The following is a 26,191-nucleotide window of genomic DNA, read 5'->3' on the forward strand; positions in this document are numbered from 1 at the left end:
GATCCATCTTGCTACTACCCCTGCTCTCTGCAAACAATCTGGGCTTTTTTTTTTCATTCACCAGTCGATTGCAAGTGGGTTCCAGTTATCTCCCCCTCAAGTTCTAAGCCTCTGCTTCTTTCTCACTACCAGGGCCGTGCCAACACGGTAAGCGGGGTAAGCACTGCAGGGGGGCGCCGACCTCTGGAGGGCGCCTACCGGCACCTTTTTCCTGAGGTCAGCTCACTTGCAAAATGTTTTACCTGATGCTGTGATTCTCCTCTCTCCCGTGCCCTCCCCTCTTCGACCACAGTGCTCACTGAGGCAGGCAGGCAGGCTCTGCTGAAGTTGTTTGAAAGAATACAACCAGTGCTATTTATGTCTTTGGTGTGGGACGAACTCCTCATTCAGGGTGAGCTTGAACAACATTCAAATTAAAGAGAACAGCCAGGTTTGGAGGGAGGTGTGCAAGTGAGACTGGAGAGAAATAAAAACTAAATAGTGTAATTGTTAAAATCTGTAAGTGGTTCAAAGTTTTTGGTTTTTTTTCTCTGAGCTTGTACACCGAGAAAGGCATGACTGCAATGATGTTTGCATAATTATCAGGTAACCGGATATCTACAGCTAAAAGCCATTTCATTGGCTGATGGTTCCAACAGTAGTTTCAGAGGAAGTTTAGCTGACGTAGTGTAGAAGAGCTGGTAAGTGAAAATCTGATTGTTTTTTTTTTTTGCTGTTTGTTTTTATATAAAAGATTCTCCTTGGATAAGAAGAGTCTGTGATATGTGAAAATATATTTTGCTTTAATGAAATTGCTAAACTTTAGAGTCAGAGACTTATCAATGATCAGAAAAAGAAAGTCACCAGACAACAAAGGTAGAGAAAAATCATTTTATTTTCGTTTTAGTGTTTGGAATATGTCCGCTTTGAGAATTTACATCTGCTATCTTATTTTGCAATGTATAGCAATTTGTTTCTAAGAATATTGCTGACAATTCCTGTCAGTGTGGCAAGTGGTGCGCGATCATTTTCACGGTTAAAAATAATAAAAAACTAGTAACAAATGCCCGTTTCAAAAGGGAAAGAAACGGGTGCTAGCAAGGCCATCCCCCACCCGCCCTCCCTCGCTGTTCCAGACTCTGCCGTCCCTCCGTTTTCACCCCCCCTTTCCGCGACCCAGTCGACCCCCCCCCCCTTCTCGGCGAAAACCATCCCCCGCCGCCGTCCAGTACCTGTGGTGACGGGGGACCCCAACCCCCATCAGCAGAAGTCCTGTGCTGGCCTTCGAGGCGTTGCTTCTTCAGTGATTTTGTGTCTAAGTTGCTCTGCGTGCATCTGACATCAGATGCACGCAGAGGAACTTGAACCGAAGATCACTGAAGAAGCAATGGCACGAAGGCCAGCACAGGACTTCGGCTGACAGGGGTTGAGGTCCCCCGTCAGCACAGGTACTGGACGGCAGCGGGGGATGGTTTTCACCGAGAAGGGGGGGTCGACTGGGTTGCAGAAGGGGGGTGCAGTGGGCTGTAACACAGGGGGAGGAGTAGGGAAACACGCTCCGCGTGTTTCCCTACTCCTCTCCTTGCTTTGGTATCAGCTGTCACTGATGTCACTGACATCAGTGCGTGCCTGCCTAGCAGACCACCTCCAAGGGGAGGCACGGTCCCCGGCACATCCTGTTGGAGGTGAGAATTATTATATAGGATTATTTGCGATCAAATATTTCGCAAGAAAGGCTTATAAGCCTTGCCATGATTGCTATTGAGAATGATATATGTGCCCAGTTAGATATCAAAGATTTAATTACTAATTTTGTGAACATGAAAACACGAAAAGCTAAGTGGTTGTAAACCCTCTATTTGTTCAGCAATCCCACAAAGATGCACTCCATCTTTCAGCTCCTATTTCCTTTGCATCTTGTGCCACATGGGGGGGGGGGCGCCAACTGATAGTCTGCAGGGGGGCACCAGAGACCCTAGGCACGGCCCTGCTCACTACATCTTCCAAAATGTCTCTTTCCAATATGAATTCACTGTTGGCCAGTTCAGGATTCTCAAGGACTACAACTCCCAGAATTACCATGAGCTCACTTCCTTTCAGAGCTCTCGTATGCTCTTTTTAGCTCCATCTGGGGTCCTTTTACAAAGGCAAATGAAAAATGGCTTGCAGTAGTGTAGGCACGAGTTTTGGGTGTGCACCGCACTATTTTTTTAGCGCACCTATAAAAAAGGCCTTTTTTATTTTTGCCAAAAATGAACATGCGGCAAAATGAAAATTGCCGCACATCCATTTTGGGTCTGAGACCTTACTTCCAGCCATTGACTCAGTGGTAAAGACTCACATAGTAACCAGGCAGTAATGACTTACATTCGCCAAATGCCACTTGGCGCGTGTCCATTACATGCGCCAGAAAAAAAATGTTCAGACGCGCATATCGGACGCATGCCAAAACTGAAATTACTGCAAGAGCTATGCGGTAGTCGGGCGGTAACTCCATTTTGGCATGTGTTTGGCACACGTAGACGTTTACATGGCTTAGTAAAAGGGCCCCTCTAGCACTAAACTGTTTCATAAACTGTGACACATTGCCCACCGTCTATCTTCATATGCTTTTTGATGAGGACCATTAACCAGTTTCACAGCCATAGGCGCCAACTTTTCAGAATTATTGGGGGTGCTAAGCACAATGGAAATAACCCCTCCCTGGTCACATACAAGGAATTTTCTCAATATTGGAGGTGCTCAAGCACCCACAGCACCCAAAGAGCCGGCTCTTATGTTCACAGCCATCTTCTAAATCAACGCCATCTGGTTGGTATCAATGTGAAAGTGCAGTCTCCAGAAGTGTACACAGTACCTAAATAGAATCTTACCAGAGACTTATATAGAAGAATTATCACCTCCTTTTACCTGCTAGCCTTTCCACTCTCTATGAACCCAAGTAAACTTCTGGTTTTTGCTTTCATGTTGTTTGGCCAGTGTAAGAACATCAAAAGAACTTTGCCTCTGTACTGCACTGTTCCATTCAGTTTTTCCAGCCAAAATCCAAATAAATAAATAAAAATGAAACAAACAAACAAATGCATGGCCCTGCACTTTTTAGCATTAAGGACTAGATTCTATATATCATACCTAAAAAAAAATTGACGTTGAAATAAAATATGTCTAGGCATATTCTATAAAGTACACCTAAATTTCTGTGTGGTTTATAGAATATGCTAAGCACCCATCTGTGTGACTAAGTTAAGTAACAGGCAAATAAGCCAGGTAGAATGTGGTGCAAAATGCCAACACCTAATTTAGGTACGGACCCGGTCCGGTGTATATTATAACAACACCCATAGGTTTTAGAAATGCCCATGACGCGCCCATTCTACGTCCCATTTTCAACTATGCGACTTAAAATTTAGAATTTATGGGCATCATGTTATACAATATGCTTAGACAGTTTTTTTTATTTGGTTAAAATATTTATAGCTTGCCTATTAACTAGTCGGGTTACAAAAAACAAACACAATAATCCAATAAAAGTATATACAAACAGCATAATAATCATATAACTGTCACATCATCATAAAATATAGGAACATGAAATTAAAACCATAAATATGCCTGTGCAAAAACAATGCCTTGAGCTGTTTTATAAATATGTCAAAATCTTTGTAGCACACATATTCTAAATGGTAATTCATTTCACCCACTGAAACCAGCATAAGATAATGCTGTCTTTGCTACATCAGACGAGCGCATACATTTAAATGATGGAACAATCAAACGCGTAAGTTATAATTAATGCCAATTAGTATCAATAATTGCTTGTTAATTGGCAATGATTGACTTGTTAACTAATTAAGCTCCACGCACAAATCCAGAATATAAATCCAGGGGTAAATCTTAGACACTATACACTAGACCATTCCTCAATCTTTGCCCTCTTTATGTTTTCTATAGCTCCCATGATGTCTTCTTTGTGCAGGTTTTAGTATCATTTCACAAAATGTCAACTATGTAGTTCTTTGCAATACTGATTAATAAAATGTTTGAAAGAAATCAACCAAGGACTGATCCCTGTGACACAGAACTGCAATAACCTTTTTCTTAGAGTGAACTGCATTTACTACATAGATACATAATGCATTGGAAAAAGCCATAAGGATGCTGAGGAAAAGGTTGGCAGGAAAAAGGAAGCGATATTACCTTTGTATATATTAAGTCCCTAATGATAACCTCATTTGGAGGTCCTTTTACTAAGGTGCACTGAAAAATGGGCTGCGCTAATGCAGGTGCATGTTTTGGATGCGAGCAGATCCATTTTTCAGCATGCTTGTAAAAAAGTGTAGATAATATACACAGTTATGCACCCTGGAGTAGAGTCAAAGGGCAAAGGCCATAAATCGTGAGGTCCAAGAACTTATGATCTGATATGATATTCTTAGGGGCAAACAGGCCTGGGAAAGGAGGAAGCATAAACAAACAGGGGAATGTGGTTTAGCAGGTGAGGGAAACCAGATGGCTTTGAAAGAAGACTGGATGATCCTGGGTAAGATAACTTGTTGAAGTGTTGTAAATCATTGTTAAATACAAAGTGTATAAAAATAGCTGTTTCAGTTCTGTATGTTGGAGCGATAAATACTGCCAGCATATTTATGCAGTAGTTCTATTCTCCCATGAGAAAATATTAATTGTATCAATATTTGGTAAGTGAATAAAATTGCCTTTCTCTTAGGCGGCAGCCTTTGGTCTTTTATCTCTGCAAATTGTGGGTAACTGATATACGAAGATTTGGAGAGGTGGTAAAAAGACCTAAACATTTACTTGGGTTTAATTCAAAAAGCCTTTTTTTTATATTTTTGGCAAAAATGGAAGTGCAGCAAAATAAAAATTTGCGCACGTCCATTTTGGGTCTGAGACCTTACCGCCACCCATTGACTTAGCGGTAAGGTCTCACATGGTAACTGTGCGGTAATTGTTTACGGACATAGAATGACGATTACCGCCCGGTTTCTGCCGCGTGCAGGAAAATAAAAATTATTTTCTGGCATGCGTAGCAGACGCGCATAAAAAATGAAATTAATACCCGGGCCACATGGTAGTCGGGCGGTAACTCCAAATTGATTCATGTAGGACGCCTACGTGGCTTAGTAAAAGGGCCCCTGACGTGCGTAGGATGCGCATACCCGCCTACACAACTTAGTAAAAGGGCCCCTCGGAGTACTGTGTACAATTCTGGAGGCCACACCTTCAAAAAAAATGACTGAGAGGGTGTGAGTTGTAAAGTCATTGGAATGGTATGGAATAGGTAAATAAGAAATGGTTATTTACCATTTCAGCCTTTCAAATAGTAATTGTATTAGGGTAAACTCATAAAAACTAACAACAGACATTTTAAAAAGAGAAAAATTATTGTTTTCACTCAATACACTATTAAGCTGTTGAATTTGATGGTTGGAAGGTGGTCAAAGCATGTCTGATTTTAAAATGCATTTAGACAAGTTCCTGGAGATAAAGTCTATGGACCCGATATTCAGACTGCGGGATTTAGCCAGGCTAACTCCTGGGTTGGCGCTGAACCCAAACATTAAAATACTGGACCATTTCCAGTGACCACCCGAAGTGGTGAACTGGATTAGGAACTGGTTGACGGACAGACGACAGAGGGTGGTGGTAAATGGAGTTCGCTCGGAGGAGGGAAAGGTGAGTAGTGGAGTGCCTCAGGGATCAGTGCTGGGACCGATTCTGTTCAATATATTTGTGAGTAACATTGCCGAAGGGTTAGAAGGTAAAGTTTGCCTATTTGCGGATGATACTAAGATTTGCAACAGAGTGGACACCCGGGAGGGAGTGGAAAGCATGAAAAAGGATCTGAGGAAGCTAGAAGAATGGTCTAAAGTTTGGCAATTAAAATTCAATGCGAAGAAATGCAAAGAGACGCACTTAGGGAGTAGAAACCCACGAGAGACTTATGTGTTAGGCGGTGAGAGTCTGATAGGTACTGAGGGGGAGAGGGATCTTGGGGTGATAGTATCCGAGGATCTGAAGGTGACGAAACAGTGTGACAAGGCGGTGGCCATAGCGAGAAGGTTGCTAGGCTGTATAGAGAGAGGTGTGACCAGCAAAAGAAAGGAGGTGTTGATGCCCCTGTACAAGTCATTGGTGAGGCCCCACCTGGAGTACTGTGTTCAGTTTTGGAGGCCGTACCTTGCGAAGGTTGTTAAAAAAATGGAAGCGGTGCAAAGAAAAGCTACGAGAATGGTATGGCATTTGCATTCCAAGACGTATGAAGAGAGACTTGCTGACCTGAACATGTATACCCTGGAGGAAAGGAGGAACAGGGGTGATATGATACAGATGTTCAAATATTTGAAAGGTATTAATCCGCAAACAAATCTTTTCCAGAGATGGGAAGGCGGTAGAACGAGAGGACATGAAATGAGATTGAAGGGGGGCAGACTCAGGAAAGATGTCAGGAAGTATTTTTTCACAGAGAGGGTGGTGGATGCTTGGAATGCCCTCCCGTGGGAGGTGGTGGAGATGAAAACAGTAACGGAATTCAAACATGCATGGGATATACATAAAGGAATCCTGTGCAGAAGGAATGGATCCTCAGAAGCTTAGCCAAAATTGGGTGGCGGAGCAGGTGGGGGGAAGAGGGGTTGGTGGTTGGGAGGCGAGGGTAGTGGAGGGCAAGCTTATACGGTCTGTGCCAGAGCCGGTGATGGGAGGCGGGACTGGTGGTTGGGAGGCAGGGAATCCTGCTGGGCAGACTTATATGGTCTGTGCCCTGAAAAAGACAGGTACAAATCAAGGTAAGCTATACACATATGAATTTATCTTGTGGGCAGACTGGATGGACCATGCAGGTCTTTTTCTGCCGTCATCTACTATGTTACTATCCAGCTTATAATCGAAAGTGATCGCCGGCCATCTTCCGACACAAATCGGGAGATGGCCGGCGATTTCTTAAAAGCGGCGAAATCGGTATAATCGAAAGGGGCATTTTTGACAGCATCGCCGCTTTCCCGTCGCTTCGCCGGCGAAAGTTCAAGGGGGCGTGTCGGTAGATTAGCGAAGGCGGGACATGGGCGGGCGTGGGCGTGGCTACCAGATGGCCGGCTTTCGCCGATAATGAAAAAAAAGAAGAGCGGCGTTAAGCAGTATTTCGCCGGCTTTACTTGGTCCTTTTATTTTCACGACCAAGCCTCAAAAAGGTGCCCCAACTGACCAGATGACCACTGGAGGGAATGGGGGATGACCTCCCCATACTCCCCCAGTGGTCACTAATCCCCTCCCACCCTCAAAAAACATGATTAAAAATATTACTTGCCAGCCTCTATGCCAGCCTCAGATGTCATACTCAGGTCCATGACAGCGCATGCAGGTCCCTGGAGTAGTTAGGAGTAGGTGCAGTGCACTTCAGACAGGTAGACCCTGGCCCATACCCCCCCTACCTGTTACATTGTTGGAGGAAACAGCGAGCCCTCCAAAACCCACCAGAAACCCTCTGTACCCACATATAGGTGCCCCCTTCACCCGTAAGGGCTATGGTAGTGGTGTACAGTTGGGGGTAGTGGGTTTTGGGGGGAAGGGTTGGGGGGCTCAACACACAAGGTAAGGGAGCTGTGTACCTGGGAGCATTTTATGAAGTCCACTGCAGTGCCCCCTAGGGTGCCCGACTGCTGTCCTGGCATGTCAGGGGGACCAGTCTACTAAAAATGATGGCTCCTCCCATGTCCAAATGGCTTGAATTTGGACGTTTTAGACTTGGACTTTTTTGTTTTTGAAAAAGGCCTAAAATCAAAGACGTCCAAATCCATGGACGTCCAAATCCAAGGACGACCATGGTATTTTCGAATACAAAGATGGACATCCATCTTTTTTCAAAAATGACCTTTTCCCCTCCACCGAATTTGGACATTTTACAAAGTCGTCCAAATTCCAACTACACTGACTCCCTCTTAAAGAACGGACCATGTTCAAGATCTGCACGATTGTTCATAAAATCATTTACGGAGATGCCCCGACTTACATTAGACCTTGTGGATCTACCACCCAGAAATACTAAAAGATCTTCTTGAACCTTTCTTAACCTACACTTCCCCAGCTGCAAAGGATTAAAATACAAACTAACACACTCGACCACCTTTTCCTATTTAAGTACGCAACTGTGGAATGCACTTCCAAATCAATTGAAAACGATTAATGAATTAAGTAACTTCCGCAAATCTCTGAAAACCTCTCTCTTTAACAAAACCTACCATGAAAACCCATAACTAACTAATCCACATCTATCCACCTTTACCAGATTATATCTTTATATAACTACCTGACCAATTCCTCTTGTTTTCCTTCATTTCTTTGTAACACCAATTGTATTCTTTACCCTGGTATGGCGACGCCATATCAGGTCTTTTTAAGCCACATTGAGCCTGCAAATAGGTGGGGAAATGTGGGATACAAGTGCAATAAATAAATAAATAATAATAAAACTTAGACGTTTCTTTCGAAAATGCCCCTCCACGTACCATTTAACCGGCCAGGTACTGTTCCTGCCTGGTTAAATGGTTTTAAATATAGGGAGATATAAAAATTATTAGTCAGAGAGGTTTGGTTAAAGCTAGAACTTAGCTCTGAGAGTGAACAATAAGAAATGGATCTGCTCTTTGGCCTCTGCTGGGTACTTCTCAGAACCCAGACTGGCCACTGTAAAAGATAGGATCATGGGTTCAATTAGTTTGATCCAACATGGTGTGCCTTATTTCTCCAATGTATAAAAGGCAGTTGTTTGGATGATGTTTGACTGTTACCTGCCAAACATGATGCATGAGTGGAGAAACAGACAATGGCACAGGAAATAATGGTAAATAATGGTATAATCTTGCATAGGGCTATGTCTATCTGTTACCTCTAGACTGCTAAATTGTATTGAAAGACACATAAGTACATAAGTACATAAGTACATAAGTAGTGCCATACTGGGAAAGACCAAAGGTCCATCTAGCCCAGCATCCTGTCACCGACAGTGGCCAATCCAGGTCAAGGGCACCTGGCACGCTCCCCAAACGTAAAAACATTCCAGACAAGTTATACCTGGAACAATGCCAAACAACACTGTTATAGGCAAAATAAAATAATCAAACATTTTTGATGGAAGTTGCAACCTATAACAATCCAACTGGAGAAATGGCATTAGACATACATGCAGTGGCAACGGAAGTATTCTTCACTGTAAAAAGAATCTTCATATATAAATATCAAAGAGATAAAATTTACTATACCCGGACTCGAATAACATTGACCTCCACTGCCATCAAGAGCCCATAGAGGATGACCATCGTTGCAGTAATGCAAAAACGTAGCTCAGACAGTCCTACATCATGCTGACAATATTTCACTAGCTTGATGGTTTTTGAAATAAAAGCCAGTATCCAGTAAAGAAAAAGTGCTGTAAAAAAAGTACATTATATTGTAACTATTTTATCATGCAAGCTATAAAATTGCAACTATCAGTAAGACTACACCAGAAAATATCCATGCCCATGTTAAATGATCTGTTTATGAACTCAAAAATTGTCTGGCATACAATAGAGTGGCCTTATCTGTGGCTAAACATGATTATCTTTGAGGCTCTTTATCTCTCCACCTGCAATGCCTTCTCTAGATTCAGCAGTCTGATTTTTTGTGAAGTATAGAAAAATATATAGTAATACATACAGTGGGGGAAATAAGTATTTGATCCCTTGCTGATTTTGTAAGTTTGCCCACTGACAAAGACATGAGCAGCCCATAATTGAAGGGTAGGTTATTGGTAACAGTGAGAGATAGCACATCACAAATTAAATCCGGAAAATCACATTGTGGAAAGTATATGAATTTATTTGCATTCTGCAGAGGGAAATAAGTATTTGATCCCCCACCAACCAGTAAGAGATCTGGCCCCTACAGACCAGGTAGATGCTCCAAATCAACTCGTTACCTGCATGACAGACAGCTGTCGGCAATGGTCACCTGTATGAAAGACACCTGTCCACAGACTCAGTGAATCAGTCAGACTCTAACCTCTACAAAATGGCCAAGAGCAAGGAGCTGTCTAAGGATGTCAGGGACAAGATCATACACCTGCACAAGGCTGGAATGGGCTACAAAACCATCAGTAAGACGCTGGGCGAGAAGGAGACAACTGTTGGTGCCATAGTAAGAAAATGGAAGAAGTACAAAATGACTGTCAATCGACAAAGATCTGGGGCTCCACGCAAAATCTCACCTCGTGGGGTATCCTTGATCATGAGGAAGGTTAGAAATCAGCCTACAACTACAAGGGGGGAACTTGTCAATGATCTCAAGGCAGCTGGGACCACTGTCACCACGAAAACCATTGGTAACACATTACGACATAACGGATTGCAATCCTGCAGTGCCCGCAAGGTCCCCCTGCTCCGGAAGGCACATGTGACGGCCCGTCTGAAGTTTGCCAGTGAACACCTGGATGATGCCGAGAGTGATTGGGAGAAGGTGCTGTGGTCAGATGAGACAAAAATTGAGCTCTTTGGCATGAACTCAACTCGCCGTGTTTGGAGGAAGAGAAATGCTGCCTATGACCCAAAGAACACCGTCCCCACTGTCAAGCATGGAGGTGGAAATGTTATGTTTTGGGGGTGTTTCTCTGCTAAGGGCACAGGACTACTTCACCGCATCAATGGGAGAATGGATGGGGCCATGTACCGTACAATTCTGAGTGACAACCTCCTTCCCTCCGCCAGGGCCTTAAAAATGGGTCGTGGCTGGGTCTTCCAGCACGACAATGACCCAAAACATACAGCCAAGGCAACAAAGGAGTGGCTCAGGAAGAAGCACATTAGGGTCATGGAGTGGCCTAGCCAGTCACCAGACCTTAATCCCATTGAAAACTTATGGAGGGAGCTGAAGCTGCGAGTTGCCAAGCGACAGCCCAGAACTCTTAATGATTTAGAGATGATCTGCAAAGAGGAGTGGACCAAAATTCCTCCTGACATGTGTGCAAACCTCATCATCAACTACAGAAGACGTCTGACCGCTGTGCTTGCCAACAAGGGTTTTGCCACCAAGTATTAGGTCTTGTTTGCCAGAGGGATCAAATACTTATTTCCCTCTGCAGAATGCAAATAAATTCATATACTTTCCACAATGTGATTTTCCGGATTTAATTTGTGATGTGCTATCTCTCACTGTTACCAATAACCTACCCTTCAATTATGGGCTGCTCATGTCTTTGTCAGTGGGCAAACTTACAAAATCAGCAAGGGATCAAATACTTATTTCCCCCACTGTAGCTAAGCTTGGCAAATGGATGATAGGAATCTTCTCCTGCCCTAATATAGTCCCTATTATAAGCAGAAAATGAGGGTTAGAACCACTTCTGAGTACACAACAGTACTTATTAGGTTTGAGTTTGGTTTAGGTTTATTACTTATATCCTGCCTTTACCCAAGGCATGGTAAAATAAAACATTCATAATAAAAACAAAACAAATAAACAATATTCATACTAAGGATACATATATACAGCCAAGTACCCCAACAACAGATTATTCAAGTAGAACCAACCACAGTACTGTCTTTAATGCTGCTCTAAATAAATCACATTTTATAGCTCTTTTAAATGTTGATGTATCTCTCAGCAGCTGTACAATGCCTTATATACCAACAGCATCATCTTATGTTTACTCTAAAAGCAACTGGCAACTAATGCAACATTATAAGAGAGAGAGTAATATGTTTAAATCAATGAATAGACAGCAGGAGGTGCGCCATGGAGTTCTGGACAATATGTAAAGACTGAATACAAGCCTCAGATAAACCCAAATACACAGTGTTACAGTAGTCCATCCCAGTTAACACCATGGCCTGAACTTCCATCTGAAATTCATCCCAGGAAAATAAAGACTTCAATTTGCTCAACAAACGGAGCTTAAGGTAGGAATTTCCAACCATGGCCTGTACTTGGAGCTTAAACTTCAACAAAGAGTCAAAATAACCCCTAAATTCTGCACTTGGCAGAAAATCACTATCCCATCACCGGAGAATACAATCTGTGACAGAACAGTAAAATTAGTATCACGGCTCACCAACTATATTTCAGTCTTCAAAATATTCAAAGTAAACTTATTATCATACATCCAACTTGAAATGACATCAAATAACATCTGCAAATGCACAAGGGCTGACAAAACTGAAGATTCCAAAGGAAGAAGAAACTGAATATTGTCTGCATACACTCGGTAATCAACCCCAAGATCCTATAACAACTGACATAATGATCTCAAGTACAAATTAAAAAGAATAGCCGACAAGGCGGAACCTTGAGGTACACCAGTTCTCAACAGTCTAGGATTAGAAACCTGGGTTCCAACACAGACCTCCTGCTTATGGCCCTCTAGGAATGACCAGAACCATTGTAAAATGGTCTCAGTAATCCTCTGAGCACTCACGCTCCACCAAAATCAAGTGGTTGACCATATTAGTATGGAAAAGTTATTATTAGCATGGTGTTAATACCGACTTAATTGGAAGAGACAAGGATTTAGCACAAAGAGGATTATGAGCCTATATCTGAAACAGTATAACATACTACAGTACTAGATAAATCCATTCTAGGTAGATCAGCTGGCTCTGCTGCAGGACAACATGATTGTGCAATTGTCAGGTTCAGTTGCTAGCAGAACTTGAACTAGTAGATGCTTAAGTGGTAGACATATGCTTTGGTCACTGGAACAAACCCTCCATACATAGTAACATAGTAAATGGCAGATAAAGACCTGCACAGTCTATCCAGTCTTTCCAATAATGTAGCCAGAGTTGTATCTGGCATTCTGCACAGGCTCCACCACTTCATAATTAAACACTGACATATTTAATCTCTATTTCTCCCTGCCAGTTTTGAGGCACAGACCATAGGCATCTGCCCGACATGGGTCCTACTTCCAAACTACTGGACTTGCCATCAAAGCCCACTCCAGCCTTGATTCTGATATGTCATTGCCATTTACAGGACCCAGAAAGAAGTCTGCCAAGCTTTGGTCTTACTTCCCAATTTCTGGAGCTACCGTTAAAGCTCACTCTAGCTATGAGATCATTTAAGGTTTGTTTGTTTTAAATCGAATTCCACCCTTTTTCTATATAGGGATCCTCTATGTTTATCCCACACATTCTTGAATTCCACCATCATTTTTGTCTTTACAAACTCCACCAGGAGGACATTCAAGGCATCCACCACCCTTTCTGTGAAAAAGTATTTCCTGATGTTGCTTCCTTTTCTCCGAAGAAAGATTAATTTGCATATTAATACATTTTCAGTATTTAAAGGACTGAATAATATTCCCCCCATTCCTCTTCCACTTTGTCACTGATAAATGATTTGCTAAAATTTTGAAGGGTCATAGATTTAACATACTGCCTTTTTGTGGTACAACCAAAGCAGTTTACATTTATTATTATAAGCAGGACTTTCTCTGTCCCTACTAAGCTCACAATCTAAGTTTTGTACCTGGAGCAATGGAGGGTTAAGTGACTTGCTCAGGTATTCCATCTTTTCTTTTTCTGGGGGGTAACATTTTGAATTCACCTGCAACCGGCATTTAATATCTGGGTTTTTCAATGTTAGCTAGCGCATGAACAGTTAAGTTAATATTCAGACTTAACCGGCCATGGCTTAGCAAGCAAAAATAGACCTGCTTTTTATGCAGCCTTATTTGGCCACTATGCCTGGTTGATCAAGTTCTGAATATCAGTACTTAACCGGTAATGCCCCTGGAATGCCCCCAACATCGTCAGCTTTATTTTTGGCACTAACCAAGCATTTTCAGCAGTGATAACCCACAACATATTCAGCACCAAACCGGTTACATTGAGCAGTCAAAATAGGTCATTTAAATAGCAGGCCTATCTTTGACCACTAAAAAGCTAACTAGTCAGCACTGAATATCGGCATAGCCAGTTAAATTTCCAGCGTCTAAAATAAAGCCAGATATTCATTGCCGGTCACAGCAAATGGCCCAGCATTGAATATCTGGGTCAGCAGCGATCATGGCATTTATGCAGGCTGCTTCCATGAGTTGAGTATCGGCCCCTACATTAACTAAAACATGGTAGTTTTAGTAAATGCAACTGGTATATAAAAGACCCGACATGGCCATGTTTCAGCATGTGTAGCCTGCGTCAGGGTTCTCCTTGAAGATTGTGGTTTGACTTCTTCCATTCCTTTGGATATTCTTCATTTCCCTATGGAAGTACCTGTTTTCCTGTTTTGAAATCTTGATAGAGTCACGGTAGCTTGAAGTGATCATACAACAGAATATAGCATAGGCAGTTTCAGCTCACAGAGGAGATATGCTCCAGACTAACTCTTACAGGGGAGGGGCAACTTGCCCAGCAATCTTAGAGAGCCAGACAAGCCAATAGAAAGAGTCCCATAAGACACAGGAAATTGCCTATTACAGGGGTTTGTAGTCCTATTATATATCCTATCATTTGCCTCCATAAACATGGGGGCAGAACACTTGTGTTAAGGTGTTTGAAATGAACAAATTGTTGGCCTTGAAGAATTCTATCAGATATTCTCCAGCTTCATTCCTTTTGCCAAGTCTATATTTTCCAACCATTTGGCCTTCTTTGTTCCGAACTTTTGCATTCCAGTTGCCTATGAGGCTTATTTTTGAAAGAGAAAAATGTTTAAAAAGTGGCATAAAGCACACAGTTAGAGGATTTACTAGAGTAGACTGAAATTTTACATCTCAATCAAACTGGGTTTAGGAGGGGACATAGTACAGAAACAACACTTGTAGGGATTGCTACTCTTCTTTATTAATTGCTCAGAGTAAGACTGTGGCTCTTATATCTTTGGACATGTCTTCCGCTTTCAATACTATTGATCGCATTACTTTTACACCGTCTGCAAGAAATGGGGTCACCCACACTGTACTAGCTTGGTTTGTTTCCTACTTTTCTGATCGCACAAATGTAGTACACTGGTGTGATTCACAATCTAATCCTCGTTCTCTTCCTTCAGGGGTTCCCCAGGGTTCTCTGTTAGCCCCTATATAGTTCAATATCTTTATCTTTCCACTTCTTTGGTTGGCTCTATCTATGGGTCTTACTGTCTATATGTATGCTGATGATACTCAAATACTGTGTCCTATTGATTATACTTTGCCCTTAAATATACAAACTTTGACAGGTAAACTCAACTCTCTTGCAATCTGGCTTCATTTGCATAAGGTAAAGTTGAATCCTGAAAAGTGTTCAGGAGTCCTTTTTACCAGGATTGGCACTCCAGGACTGCTGACTCCGTTGGCAGTTGAAGGTAGCAATCCAGCTTATAATCGAAAGTAATCGCCGGCTATTTCCCGACACAAATCGGGATATGGCCGGCGATTTCGCAAAAGCGGCGAAAAGCATATATTCGAAAGCTACATTTGTGATAGCTTCGCCGCTTTCCCTTCGCCTCGCCGGTGAACGTTCAAAGGGGCGTGTTGGTGGCAAAGTGAAGGCAGGACATGGGCAGGCTTGGGCGTGGCTACCAGATGGCCGGCTTTCGCGGATAATGGAAAAATAAAACCCGGCGATAAGCAGTATTTCACCGGGTTTACTTGGTCCTTTTATTTTCACGACCAAGCCTCAAAAAGGTGCCCCAACTGACCAGATGACCACCGGAGGGAATGGGGGATGACCTCCCCTTACTCCCCCAGTGGTCGCCAAACCCCTCCCACACTAAAATTATTAAAATACAAACCTTTTTTGCCAGCCTGTATGCCAGCCTCAAATGTCATACCCAGCACCCAGACAGCAGTATGCAGGTCCCTGGAACAGTTGTTGTTGGTTGCAGTGGACTGCAGAAAGGCAGAGCCAGGCCCATCCCCCCCTACCTGTTCCACTTGTGGTGGGTAATGTTGAGCCCTCCCAAACCCCCCAAAACCCACTGTACCCACATGTAGGTGCCCCCCTTCAGCCCTTAGGGCTAGGGTAATGGTGCACACTTGTGGGCAGTGGGTTTTGGGGGGGATTTGGGGGACTCAGCACACAAGGGAAGGGTGCTATGCACCTGGAAGCTAATTTGGTTGTTTATAAAATATGTTTGAAGTGCCCCCTAGGGTGCCCAGTTGGTGTCCTGGCATGTGAGGGGGACCATTGCACTACAAATGCTGGCTCCTCCCACGGCCAAATGCCTTGGATTTCGCCGGGTTTGAGATCGCCGGCATTTTTTTCCATTATTGCGGAAAAACAAAAGTGGCGATCTCAAACCCGGCGAAATCCAAGGCATTTCGCCGGCCCACACCGTATTATCGAAAAAAAAGATGGCCGGCCATCTTTTTTGAAAATACGGTTCCGGCCAGCTTTTGCGCCGCCGCCAAAATAGATCGCCGGCGACGTTCGATTATTCCCCTCAATATCACTTTTAATCCCACAGTAAAGATTTTTGTAGTTATTGTGGACCTAAATTTGAATTTCATATTTCAGCAGTTGTTAAGAGTTGTTTCTACAATCTTACGATGATTTATTCAGTCTGTAACCTTTTTTCTGTCTTAGCCTTTCGAGTACTGATTCACTCATTTGTACTTAGCCAACTGGATTATTGTAATGCCCTGTATAATTGTTTGCAGGAATCTGACATCAGGTGTCTTCAGTCAGTTCAAAATCTGGCAGTTAAGTTATTGACAAATTTTCATAACTATGATCATGTTACACCTCTTTTGCGGGATGAACACTGGCTTCCTGTTAACTATAGGATAACCTTTAAGATCCTTTGTAAGAGACGTGGCCTAATAGTTAGTGTAGTGGGTTGTGGACCTGGGGAACTGCGTTCAATTCCTGCTGCTGCCTGATGGTTGGCAGTGGGTTGAGATCCTGGGGAATCAGGTTCAATTCACACTGCAGCTCCATGTGACCCTGGGCAAGACACTTAACCCTCTGTTGCCCCAGGTACAACAGTAGTACAATGTACTACCTAGACTGCAAACCCAATAGGAACAGACCCAGTACCTGTAAAATGAAACTGTAAACTGCTTATGCTGTATGTAAAATACTCAAATGAACTCAGAAATTCCTCATTATCTTTCAAACCAGTTGGTTTCTTATATTCCTATGAGGGTGCTTAGGTCATCCTCACAGAACCAACTAGTAGTTCTTTCTGTTTGGGTAATTGCCTCTGCTCTCTTGCGAGCAAGATCATTTCATGTTTCAGGACCTTCTTTGTGGAATACATTGCTGCTTACCATAAGCTTAGAAATGTCCTTATCACTTTTTAAGAAGCAATTGAAGGCTTTTTTATTTACAGCTGCTTTCGGCACTTAAAAGTGTTTTCTCCTTTTTTTTTTGTGCTCCCTTTTGCATCATGGCATCTGTGCAAGCTACCCTATATCTGTTGACATGAAGAGGCATAATTGAACGGGGCGCCCAAGTTTTCCTGAGGGCCAGTACGTCCTACGAAGGGGCGGGGAAACCCGTATTATTGAAACAAGATGGGCGGCCATCTTTTGTTTCATAATACGGTCAGGGACGCCCAAATCTCAACATTTAGGTCGACCTTAGAGATGGTCAACATAAATATTGAGATGGTCGACCTTACAAATGGTCATTCCCAGTTTTCGGCGATAATGGAAACCAAGAACGCCCATCTCAAAAATGACCAAATCCAACTCATTTGGTCGTGGGAGGAGCCAGCATTCGTAGTACACTGGTCTCCCTGATATGCCAGGACACCAACCAGGCACCCTAGGGGGCACTGCAGTGGACTTCACAAATTGCTCCCACGTACATATCCAAAATGTTTGAAAGAAGGATGTCCATACCTTCGCTATGCCTCCGCTGACACACACATACCTCCCTCCCCCCGGGACCTGCATACTGCTGCAATGGACCTGAGTATGACATTTCAGGCTGGCAAAAAAAGTTTTTAAAGTTGTTTTTTCAGGGTGGGAGGGGGTTAGTGACCGCTGGGGGAGTAAGGGCAGGTTGTCCCCGATTCCCTCCGGTGGTCATCCGGTCAGTTCGGGCACCTTTTTGAGGCTTGGTCGTAAAAAAAAATGGACCAAGTAAAGTTGCCCAAGTGCTCCTCTGGGACGCCCTTCATTTTTACATTATCGCTCGAGGATGCCCATCTGTTAGGCACGCCCCAGTCCCGCCTTCACTACACCTCCGACACTCCCCCAGGAACTTTGGTCATCCCCGTGACGGGAAGCAGTTGGGGTTTCCGAAAATCGGCTTTTGATTATGCCAATTTGGGCGACCCTGAGAGAAGGACGCCCATCTCCCGATTTGTGTCGAAAGATGGGTGCCCTTCTCTTTCGAAAATAAGCCTGATGGTTTCTTTCCTGTTACAAATGGTGTTCCTTTCATTTTCAGATTATTATTGTTTTTATTGTTGTTTACCACCTAGATTGGTTTATGAGTGGTACAGCAAATTTTAGTAAATTTGGAACTTAGATAAAGCAGCATTTGGACATTTTGCTTGCCAAAATATTCAAATTGCTATTTTCAAAACCTACTTTTGCAGACGTTTATCTACGCAGTTCGTCTGTAGTGCATCCAAATCACAAGGGGGCATGTTGGGGGCTGGATTAAGGCATTCCTAACACTTGAACCTATGCGGCTCGGAAAGTGAATAGAATGTTGGGTATTATTAGGAAAGGTATGGAAAACAGGTGTGAGGATGTTATAATGCCGTTATATCGCTCCATGGTGCGACCGCACCTTGAGTATTGTGTTCAATTCTGGTCACCGCATCTCAAGAAAGATATAGTGGAATTGGAAAAGGTGCAGCGAAGGGCGACGAAAATGATAGCGGGGATGGGATGACTTCCCTATGAAGAAAGACTAAGGAGGCTAGGGCTTTTCAGCTTGGAGAAGAGACGGCTGAGGGGAGACATGATAGAGGTATATAAAATAATGAGTGGAGTGGAACAGGTGGATGTGAAACGTCTGTTCACGCTTTCCAAAAATACTAGAACTAGGAGGCATGTGATGAAACTACAGTGTAGTAAATTTAAAACAAATCGGAGAAAAATTTTCTTCACCCAACGTGTAATTAAACTCTGGAATTCGTTGCCGGAGAATGTGGTAAAGGCGGTTAGCTTGGCAGAGTTTAAAAAGGGGTTAGACAGTTTCCTAAAGGATAATTCCATAAACCGCTACTAAATGGACTTGGGAAAAATCCACAATTCCAGGAATAACATGTATAGAATGTTTGTACGTTTGGGAAGCTTGCCAGGTGCCCTTGGCCTAGATTGGCCGCTGTCGTGGACAGGATGCTGGGTTCGATGGACCCTTGGTCTTTTCCCAGTGTGGCATTACTTATGTACTTATGTACTTTCTGCAATAATTGAACAAAACCAAAACGTCCACGACTAAACTAAGATGTTTTGATCTAGACTTGTTTTAATAATGATGAAAGCCACAACAAAGTGCCCTAAATGACCACTGGAGAAATAAAGGAATAACCTCTCCTTACTCCCTCAGTAGTCACTGACCTCCCCACCCACCCACCACAGATTTGAAAGAAAGAATACATATCAGTCTCTATGACTGCCTCAGATGTTATGGCCAGTCTTATTAGAGCAGCAAGCAGGTACCTGGAATAGACTAGTGGTTGGTGCAGTGGACTTTGGAGAAGGGGACCCAGGCCCATAATCCCATTCTAATTGTTACACTTGTGGAAAGTGTCAGCCCCCCCAAAACCCACCATAAACTTACTGTACTCACATATAGGTTACACCTGCAGACATAAGGGTTATTGTAGTGGTGTATAGTTGGGTACAGTAGGTTTTTGGTGGGTTTTGGAGGGCTCACCATACAATATAAGGGGGTAACAGTGAAATGTGTACCTGGGAGCTTTTATGTGACGTCCACTGCAATGCCCATTAGGGTGCCCCACTGCTCTGCTGAGATGTCAATGTGGCTAGTCTACTAAGAATGCTGGCTACTCCTACATCCCAATGGCTTGATTTTGTGCATTTTTCACTTGGACTTTTTTTTTAATGGATCAAAAAGATAAATACACACAGCACAAAAACATCTAGCAAGTGGTTATTTTTGAAAAAAAAAAAGATAGACATTTTGTTATTTTGAAAATCGCTATATTCACCATTTGAATTCCAGACGCTTTGAGCAAAACGTCCAAAATCAGACTTTGACGTCATATTGAAAATGCCCCTCCACGACTATCAGTGCATCTTGTCTGAATGTTCTCTCGATTTCATCTTGTGCTTGTTTATAGAACTGATCAGCTTTGTCCTCTTCTACATCTGTTGATGCATATACTTGAACAATAGTTGTATTGATGGGCATTCCTAATACACAAAAGGAAATTATGCGTGCATTGCATTGTATCACATTTCTTGCAAGCTTCCTCTTAATTATAAATACAACACCATGTGATCATCAGATTCAAAGTGCCTGATGCAAGTCCATTTCAATTCACTAACAACCAACAAAGCAAGATGTATACATTCCATTTCATTCTTGATCACGTCCAGCTTTCCTTGTATGTGCCATATCCCAATATTTAAGGTGTCTTTGCAAGTTGTGACTCTCATTTCATGCACAGCTACATCATCGCTCAGATGTCCCAAAGGTTTTGTTCCAACCGCTTCACAAATACTGGTTTTACACTGAAGAGTCTTCAGTTCTTCTCCAGTAGCCCACTGACTGCTTTCCGACTTGATGGGACTCAAGCACTATAATGCAATTTGTTTCATTGCAACTATCCACTGAATTTTTCTGGCAGAATATTGAAGTAGACTGCCAGGCCTTTCTTCCATGTGGGTGATGCCAACGTTGTTGTCACAGAAATGTGATCCTCCATCACGAACACTGTTCTATATTACTTCTGATAAGTGGCTTGTCTTAGTCTGGCATCACAGCTGAGACCTCTTTGCTTGTTACTAAATTTGACAACAATCTAAATTAAATACTTGTGAAAATTCAACTTTTGCATGTGATTTTTCATGGAAAAATATACACACAAAATAATCAGTTTTCCTGAAGTAATTTTCAAAAAGGATATAAAGTATATACTTTTTCTTTGAAAATGCAGCAAAGCCAAACTAGTGTTTATTAGTGTGTGCTTTTCCTTAATGTAGGCAGTTATAAAATTGTCCCCTAAAAGGATAATTAAATAAACTATTTCCACACCTAAAATGCTATTTTGGACACATAAATAGGAGGTAGAAGAATAGTCTATTGATTAGAGCAGAGGACTAAAAACTAAGGAAGCCTGTTTCAAATCCCACTGCAGCTCTTTTGGATCTTGTACAAGCCACTTAACCTCCATTATTTCAGATACAAACTTAACCCCTTGTTTACTAAGCCACGTTAGCGGCTGCTCTGCGGCAATGCCAACATAGCTAGCATGGCTTAGTAAACAGGGAGGTTAGATTGTAAGCCCTCCAGGGACAGGACAATATCTATTGAAACTAACCCCCCCCCCTTTTTTTTTTTTTTTTACAAAGCCTCGCTAGTGGCTGATGCACGGCAATACCGATACAGCCCATTCACTTTGAATGGGCTGTGTACCACTAGTGCAGCTTTGTAAAAGGGAGAGGGGTAAATGCAACTTACCTTGAGGAACAACTGAAAAAAGGGAATGCTGGACATAGGGAGGAGGGATAAATAGAGGGGCGATGCTGGATATATAAGGTTGATAAGGACGCAGAGGAATGATGGTGGACAGAGGGAGAGAGATAAGGGAACAGGGGAGATGCTTAACAGGGAAAGAATAGGAACACAGAGGGGAGATGAATGATGGACACGGAGAGAGAAGAAATGCCAAATGGACAAGGAAATCCTGGCAGAACAGTTAAAAGAAAACACATGTAGAAGCCAGAGATTGGGACCAACATGATTAGAAAAATAAAATGACCTGACAACAAAGATAGAAAAATACATTTTATTTTCTATTTATTGATTAGAATATGTCAGTTTTTGGAATCTATATCTACCAGAACTGGTGTCAGACATGGTTGTGGCCCACAAGAAAAACCTCACTCACTGGCCTTCAATATCAAACATAGCAGTAATAAATCTCCAGCTTTGGGATGGGCCATTCTTGGCATCTCTGATCCCACCAGAACATACTTTTACAGGGAAGTTGCAATTTTTATTCTTTGTATTATTAAAATATGCAAATGCATACATAAATTGCACACTGATATTTACACCTGCTCTCGAGCAGGTATAATGTCCACAACTTTAATGCAGGCATTATTGCTGGGGTTTTTTTTTTGTGTTAGTATTTTATAAAGTTACATGGGTATCTATGAATCTTCATAAAACAGCCAAAATAGGCACTTTCCTGCTTATTTAACCTAGGTATCCTGTGAAAAAAATAACCTGCGGCCCACCATTGAATTTTGTGCAGCCCACAAGACCATGGGAAGTATACATAGAAAATGTCCAGCAAAAATGGCATTAATCAGAGTTTTATTGTTGGTGGAACCATTGAAGGACAAAACAATGGGACAAGACTTTAGCAACTGTTTGGAAGGACAGAAGTATTTGGTAACAGACCATTCTGGTAATAATGTATGTTCATTCAAGCATCGTATTGAGTTTTGATGACAATAAACTATATGACACATTAATTTTCTGTGGGCAGCCTCTAGGGATAGTATTGACATTCATGCGGCCCTCTGTGTATAAAGGTTACTCACCCCTGCCCTAGTATCTCTAGCCCCAGCCAATGTGTAAAACAGAAAATTCAGCTCATGGATTCAACTGGGGATCTTCCACAAAGCATAGTGCAGAGTCAATAGGTTAGCTTCTAATGAGAAGCTGCAATCAGAGAAATGATAGCATTTGAAAAAGAAAGTGTTTTTTTTTTTTTACTACAGTTACATTTAATTTCATATTAGGAATCTCATTGGCATTTCAGCACCTTCTCCCTCACTAGTAAGAGATTCCTAACCAACAAAATATGAAAATGGCATAGGATTTCCAGTCTACTGGACAAATGAATGGCATCGAGCAATTGAATGATGCATACGTTATAACAAAATAATTACGAGGTAATATCAGAAGTGCAAATTCATTCTCTTTATACAAGTAGGACAGCCAAATAAAATATGCTTACCTAATAATAATTTTGGAAAATTAGATGTTTCTATATTGTGATAGTAGACTATTGAGGTTGCAACAGCTTCAAGGCCCATTATAGCAGGCATAAAAAGATGTAGATGATGAGACTGCATGTGTCTGCAGAGAAAAACAAAACAGCTGTGTAACTGTAAGGAAAGGTCAGGTTTAAAATGTCAATGGCAGCAAAACAAGAATGGGAGAGAAATACTTTTAGCTTTTTCACATTTTAAGTGTTTCCCTAACCTAGAAATAAGGAAAAATTATGGTCCAGTGGTTAGAGCAGTGAACTGTATTCTAAGTCAAGCGAAATCTTGGCAATCATGTTTTGTTTATTGGCAAACTCTGTAGAAATACATATGGAGGATAATTTTATAAAATTAAAAAGGTGCTTATCACAAAGTTACAAAAAGGTGCTTATATTACATTTTGGTCTGGGCTTTGTCCTTAATATGAGATATGATCCCTTTAAGATGTAAGTTTGCCTTTTCCATTTTATATGACAATTACAATTTATTTTTTTCTAAACATTCAATTAAGACAGAGTAATTAATATGTTCCACTTCCAATAAATCATCTTGGACCCTCACCCAGGCCTTTTGGATCCTATCATTAGCACTTTTAGAGATCTTTATCTTTCATTTCAGCAAAAGAAAAAATTCTTCAAATATAAGGATAGTCTGAATAAAGAGGAGAGACTACCACTTACTGCCTTGTGAAATGATGATAATGTTATTATACATAGGGCAGATAAAGGTGTTGGTATAGTGGTTTGGTCTACAGAACAGTATCATTTTTTTCAATTGGCCTTCACATTTAGTGCCCACTGATTTTGCACAGCCAGTACCTGTCAGACTTGCACACACACTGTAGCTTGTGTCTATAGTATTTTTTATTTTAACCATTTTGCAGAATTATAAAATATTGTGCACAGAATTTCCAAATTTGGGGGGGCAAACTTTTTTATTTTGCTCCAAATTCCCCCAGGAGGAATAGGTAGGGTTCTTGCTGTTTGAATCATAGTATTACTGCTACTGTTGTATGACATGTTTTCTAAATATATGTTTGAGTTTGGATTCTCTTCAGGTTTTGTATTTTACAGTTTGCCTGGTACAAAGTTTTATGTTGCTATTGCTTAGATGACATGAGAATCAGAATGATTTTTCTATTGTGTTTTCTACAGAGAAATGCTCTAGTTACGATATGCACCTGTAGGGGGAGGTTGGACTTTTGTGGATACAGAGCATGTTTATATTAAACTCATATGAACTGCTATATTATGTAAGACCAAAGGTTCATGATGGTCATATATGCAGTTTGTTACATATACTATGTGTTGTTCTGTCCCCATATTCATGGTAGCAAGGTGCATTGTTATGTATATTTAGTATAAGTACAATTTGTATTCAATTGCATTGTCTCCCAGGAGCGCATGGTTTGGTGTGGAGTATCCTTGAAGGATACTGTTGAAGCAGGACAAGGGAATCCCAGTAGAGAGGTTTCAAGGATGCTGAAAGTAAGCCAGGTATGCTTAATGAGAGAGCAGGATAAAAGATGAATATTATCCCCGTCAACTTCTAAGCAGCTTGTAGATCCAAGGAAAAAACACAAATGCTAGAAGCCTACAAAATAAGATAGGAGAATTATAGCACTAAATGATGAGGTAGATATAATAGGTATCTCAGAGATTTGGTGGAAAGAGGACAATCAATAGGACACTGTGTTAACAGGTTACAAATTGTATCACAATGATAAAGAGGATCAGATTGGAGGGAGGGTTGCATTATATGTTAAACAGGGAAATGGCTTGTGTGCTCCCGTATTCCTCTCATGTGCCGATGATTGGTCAAATTATACATAAATATTGGCATGTTCTTGCTGTACACCCAGAATTTTCTGAGCACCCTAAAGTTGCTTATAGGCACAAGGCAAATTTAGGAGAAATGTTGAAGATACCTAAACCAGATTTCTCTCTTGGCATGCATTTCCCATGTGAGAAATGCGTTTATTGTAAGCATTCCCTCACCACCAGTTGCTTGCCTATACCGGGAACCACCAAGATTTTTTATTTAAAGAGCAAGACCACGTGTGATAGTGGTCAGGTAGTGTATTGCATTATGTGCCCCTGCCCTCTGTATTATATTGGTCATACAAAACAGAAATTAAAGCAACGGCTGGCAGAGCACATAAGCAATCTTAAACATCAAAGAAAGGAGGCGCCGTTAGTGTCTCACTGGGTGTCAATGAATCACTCCATAGAGGACTTAAAATGTGTGGTCTTGTCTCAGGTTACCCTCCCTAGGGGCGGCGATGTTAGTGCAGTTTTGACTCTGGGCAAGTCACTTAACCCTCCATTGCCTGCCGCATTGAGCCTGCCATGAGAGGGAAAGCGCGGGGTACAAATGTAACAAAAACAAAAATAAAAAAAGATTGAACAATGATTAACTTTCTCTTGGCGTACTGTGGCCCCGGGGGGACTCAATAGAGAGGTGGAGTGGTGAATATGTTTTACTTTTGTTAGTTTGTGGGGTGTGGTGCTGATGGATCTTGGTATATAAACCCAGAAATAGATTGTGCAGGCAATACGCCTGAGGTGTGGGTCATCCGGGAAGTGGTCTGGACAGTAGTTCCGCTGGTAAGCAGCCGGTGATAGTATTGAGTATGCATGTTATAATTAGGTATCATTGTACTTTATAAGTGATTGTGTAGTTTAGATTTTCTTATGGCATTGGATGTTATGTTTGTGTTTTTTGTAGTATCTGTGATGTAGTTCCTCCTGAAGAAGTGTCACGAAATGTGGTCTCGCATTGAGGAGCTCAGGAACATCTGTTATGTTTAATCCCAGATGACTTGGGCGAAGTTTCTCTGCAGTGATTGAGCATTGACATAAGTGGAGAAAGCAGGATTATACAATCAAGGCTTAAGTGGCTCATTCACAAAACATTTTTCTAGCGTGGTAGTTTCTGAAAGCGCAACAAATGAGGAACATGGTGATGACTTGAAACAGAAACTGATTGTGTGAATTGCAGCTAGATATAGAGGCCGCTTAATACAAATGGACATTTGAGCTAAAGCAACATCATCTGCTGAATTAGCTGTTGCAGTGAACTGATTGG

General features: G+C 41.9%; 1 protein-coding gene across 1 annotated transcript in view; it reads right to left on the reverse strand.

Moving 5' to 3' along the window:
• The window catches only part of ABCC9 (ATP binding cassette subfamily C member 9), a 454,126-nt gene that overhangs the window by 390,607 nt on the left and 37,328 nt on the right, over positions 1-26,191 (reverse strand). Inside the window, 2 exon segments of the mRNA XM_030214004.1 lie at positions 9,255-9,421; positions 23,074-23,195. Coding sequence (XP_030069864.1) covers positions 9,255-9,421; positions 23,074-23,195 — 289 coding nt within the window.

Source organism: Microcaecilia unicolor, chromosome 9 (assembly GCF_901765095.1).
Source record: "Microcaecilia unicolor chromosome 9, aMicUni1.1, whole genome shotgun sequence".
In the NCBI taxonomy this organism is placed as follows: Eukaryota; Metazoa; Chordata; class Amphibia; order Gymnophiona; family Siphonopidae; genus Microcaecilia; species Microcaecilia unicolor.